This window comes from Apis dorsata, unplaced genomic scaffold (assembly GCF_000469605.1).
Source record: "Apis dorsata unplaced genomic scaffold, Apis dorsata 1.3 scaffold_645, whole genome shotgun sequence".
Taxonomy (NCBI): Eukaryota; Metazoa; Arthropoda; class Insecta; order Hymenoptera; family Apidae; genus Apis; species Apis dorsata.
The window spans coordinates 54,772-59,574 of NW_006263836.1; the positions used below are offsets into that span (position 1 = coordinate 54,772).

Consider the following 4,803-nt stretch of genomic DNA (forward strand, 5'->3'; position numbering starts at 1 on the left):
CCCGCGGCTTGCAAGTCGAGCAGCCAGGCTTAAAGGGGCTGGACCCGGGTATTATGGCCTCGTAGGGAGGTGGTGCACACACGTACACACACCCTTTTCCAGCCTTGCGAAACCCTCTCCGCCGCGTGCAGTCACGTCCCGAGTTGCTCCGTTAGACTCGGGGACCGAGTTTCATTAACGTCACGTGTACTGTCAGAAATAGTCCCCGGGGAATACCGCGAACGTGTACACACGGACGGGGCAACTCGAGAGAGGGAAACGGAGAAAGGGAGGAGAGAGCGTCCCCGTTTCGCGACAGTTCTGACAGATGCTTAATATCACCGATGCCTTCGACTAATACCTCGGATTACTCCACGTTAGAGAGCTTCCAAGTTGATCCCCGGATCTCCTTTTACCCTTTAATTGCTCGTTTCCCGGCTCCTCTGGTTATTGGCATTTCGTTTCTCTCTCTCTCTCTCTCTCTTTCTTCCATCTTTTTCCTCGTAATCAAACGGAATTGTCGATATATATAAATAATGGTTGGGGAGAAATTTTATTGATCAGTGGTTGGCGTGCGCCAACAATTTCGACCGTTTATTTTCGCCAGTTGGGGGAAAAAACGGAAAAACATTTTCATTAAACATTCATATTTCCGAACGAACAACGGCCGTTAATGTTTCACGAATCGATCGGCATTAACGAGGCCAATAATGTAACGGAATAGAGGTAACGGTTCCGATATCGGTGGCCGGGCGTGCGTTGTTTCTTTTGGAATTTCGCGTGAGCGCGTACGTAACGTCGGCTGACAGGATCCGGAAATTGAAATAAACAGGGACGAGGCAAGTTTGCACGGCATCCCCGCTCGTTCGCGTCGAGCCGTTTCCCGGCCGAGAGAGCGCGACCCTTCCCCTCCGTCGCCTCCAATTGTCCCGAATTCTAATGAATTTTCCCGAATCGTAAATCTCGGCCCCTCTCGCGACGATCGAAACGTCTCTTCGCAAATTTCGCCGTCCTTTTTTTCTTTTATCTAATTATCGCCTGGAATTAATTAAATTCGAGGCTATAGATTTATCATTCACTCTATAATTGGGAAATCAAATTCGAGATAAAAGGATTATTACGCAGGCGTGCGTTGCAGGGAATCAGCGTTCGACGTAGGAACTCAAAGAGTCGAATCTTCTTAAATCAATCTCCTCCTCTTCGCAAACGAGCTTGACTCCGAGTCTTAACTCGTACGCCAACGAGAGTGAATTTCTTTACGCGAAATTCTTTTGAATACTTAATCGTCTGGATCGAAAGTATTTGAAAAAGGGACCCGACGTTGTCCATGCTCGTGGTCCAAAGACGGGGGAGAGCTCACGTAGAAAATGCGACACGATGCTTCGTTGGTGAGGAGGAAGGGGGGTTTATCGACCCCCTGGAATTCGAAATTATTGGCCCGGTGTTCACCGAGCCTTGCTCCCATTTCCTCGTCGACGAAGATGGCTCAGGTGCGTCGCCTGCGGTATCGGAGAGGAGCCGAAACACCTCGACGCTCGTGAATATCGATCGACCTGGTCGATTAAAATACCACGACCCGCGGTGATGCTCCTCCTCCTCCTCCTCCTTCTAAGACCGAAGATAAAACCGATATATATATATATATATATAGATTCGTTCGAGTTTTGAAATATCGGACGTAACGATATTTACTCGTTACAAAATTATTGGAGGAAACGAATGGTTTGGTTGTTTCAGAAGAGCGATCCTGACGAATCCAGACCTCCTGTCCAGCACACCGTGGTCAAAGCTGTTGGAGAACGATTTCTGGGGCACGCCGTTGAGCGATCGAGGCTCTCACGGGAGCTACAGGCCCCTCTGCGTGGCCACGTTTCGCCTGAATCATCTGTTGGGAGGGCTCGAGCCTTGGGGCTATCATTTGGTGAACGTCGCGTTGCACGCCGCCTGCACCGTGCTAGTGGTCAGAGTGGCCAGAAAGGTAAAGAGCCAACGGGTTAATAACGGGGATTCCGTCGTTATTCGAACGGAATGGAGCCTGGATTGAAATTTATCGAGTCGAGTTGGCGAAAAAAGACGGGAGGGGATCGGTCCATCTGATTTTCCATTAACTCCGGACACATTGCTCGGTTTGATTTCGCGTCCGGCCACCAGAGAAAACGAAATAATAGTTGACACCTGTAGAGCCCGCGCGTCACACGTGATATCTTGATAACGTCGCGAGTTATGACGTAATAAAATTTTACCGCCACGTTTAATCCCGAAATGTTATGTTAATAGCCGCGCGTCACCGATAATGCCTGCCAATCCGACGCTATCGCAATAATGGATCATCGAGATTCGAATCGTTTTTCGTTTCGTTTCTCCTTTCAACTTTCTCGATCCTCGCCCGCTCTCGGCTTCTCTCTCGGTTCGGCTGGATACGCGAAATATCGAAAATCGTTTCATCCGTCTTCTTGCTCGAAATCGAGAGACGGCAACCACGGTTTAGAGATTAGAAATCCGTCGCTCGGATCCCATTTATCGGATTAAAGGAAATCGTGGAATAACTTTCTCCGCTCTCAGGAGGAAATTCAGAAATTCATTGTTCTCGATCGAGCTTGCTGAAACCTTCTCCCTCTCTCTGTCTCTCTTTTCTCCCTTGTTAGTCGATTCACCGAGAATTTCTGGCGTTTTCCAGGTGCTGCCGGGAAGGAACAGCCTGGGCCACGCGATCACCGGCTTCCTGTTCGCGGCGCATCCGATCCACAGCGAGGCGGTGGCCGGTGTGGTCGGTCGCGCCGACCTCCTCGCCTGCCTCTTCACCCTGCTGGCGTTCCTCGCGTACAGCGCCCACTGCCAGCGCGCCAGGTCGCCGTTTCCCTTGATCCTGGCCCTCGTCTCCTCCACCCTGGCCACCCTCGCCAAGGAAACGGGGATATCCTCGCTGGCCCTTTGTCTTCTGTGGGAGTTGTGCCGCGGCGAGTCGAGTCGAAAGGTAAGCACGCTGAAAATTATCGATAATGAACTTTCCTTTCGACGAAGCTGTATTAAGGTGTCCCATAAGTTTCTTTCGCAACACGCTAGGAGGACTTTAACCGGTTTTATACGAACATGCAGACTTATCTATTTATAATATTATATAATTATATATCTGTTTATGGCATAGGCTTCACTCGTTCCAGAGCCCTTTCAAAGTACGTTTCGTCGGTGATACGGTTTCTTTTAAAATTTTTCTTTACACCGTTCGATATGAATAACCAGAGAAAGTATTGTTAATGCTTTAAAAAAGGTGATACTGCGGAGATTTGTACTGTTTACAATGGAAATTCGCGATTGGTTTGAGGGATTTAGAGGTGGCAATTTTGACTCGAAAGTTGAAGGCCGCCAGCAATGACGAATACGAACTTTATCAAGGCCATGCTCGCTGAAAATTCGCGATACAGTGGATGCCACTAACATTTCCAGGTGGATAATCACCTGACCAAAATGGGATACGTCGATCGATGTGAAGTTTGGGTTCCACAGTTATTGACTTTATGAACCGCGTCTCTACGTGCGATTTCCTTTTCCAACGACACGAAAGAGATCCTTTTTTAAAGAGACTTGGATTTTGTATCAAAATGTGCATCGAGAACGCACTTGATTTAAGGACTAAATAGATGTTCAATTGTCTTTGAAGAAAGTTCTTTTGGTGGGATTAGAAAGATTTAGTCTATTATGAGCTCCTTTCTCAAAGTGAAACCGTCAATTTTGGAAAATATTGCGATCAGCTTGATAAATTGAAGTAGAAAAACGTCCAAAATTGACGAGGTAAGAGAAAAGGTGTTACAGTTCGATTGAGACATTCTATCTTACTATTACTTGTTCCTATTATTAAAAAAATTCTCTCCACGATAAACGATTCCAATCCATGAGCGAAATAAAAAGGCACCTCGAGCAATATTTTGAATAAACCCCAACAATTTTGGAAAAGGCAACAACGAGGCTTCCCGAGAGATGGAAGAAGGCGATAAATCATAACGGTTCACCTTAAACAACGAATATCGTGTATTCACTTCAAAAAAAAGAAAGAAACTTACTAGACACCCTAATATATCTCGTTCGAACTCATGAACGTTTCAAACGAGCAGATATTACTTTTGTATCTGCTCGAGGAACGGATACCTTCTCGACTCGCTTAAATTTCAACCCACTCGTCGAACGAAATCTATGCTCGGTTCGTTTCGATCGTCGAGCTACCTCGTTCCACGGCACAATTTCGTCGAATCGGCGCGAAATGGATTCGTGATGCGTGCACGAGGGACGCGGAAGTCTTGCCTCGCGTCTCTCGTGCGCCCCGGACGCATTATCGTAAATTAACGTTTCGAGAGGGAGAGAGTCATCGCTCCGTGCGTTCCTTCCTCCATTCGCCGGCCATTACGAATATTAACAACCGAAAATGGACCGGTGGAAACGACGTAATCAAATTACCGTCGAAAGTAAAGGCGAGGGGAGGGGACTCATCATAACTCGGATTAATTCCATTCCTGGCGTCCATCGATAACCGCCAACCTGCGATTAATGTAATATTGCTCGCGTGTAATTAGCAAGGGAGGGGGTTAATCGTCTCGTCGAATTTATCTCTCGTGCCACGATACGAACTAACTGGTCCACGTATCGCGACAGAGAGGGGTCTCGAATCTTATCGTCCCGCGCGAAGGAAACGAGGAACCCTCGTGTAACGCGGCGCGTGATGGAAACGCGACCATGCCGGCCGCGTTCTGGCGCGGACAGCGGCCTTGATGCACGGCGTCGAGCCACCTTCCGCTTCCTCCGCCTCGCGAACCCTGGAGGCGTTCTTCTCGC

The 4,803-nt window shown here is 48.1% G+C and overlaps 1 protein-coding gene across 1 annotated transcript in view; it reads left to right on the forward strand.

Moving 5' to 3' along the window:
- LOC102676198 (protein O-mannosyl-transferase TMTC2) overlaps positions 1-4,803 on the forward strand; it is a 99,716-nt gene that overhangs the window by 23,698 nt on the left and 71,215 nt on the right. Inside the window, exons 2-3 of the mRNA XM_031513449.1 lie at positions 1,717-1,957; positions 2,657-2,953. Of these exons, the coding sequence (XP_031369309.1) occupies positions 1,717-1,957; positions 2,657-2,953 (538 nt within the window). The remainder of the gene's footprint in view (positions 1-1,716; positions 1,958-2,656; positions 2,954-4,803) is intronic.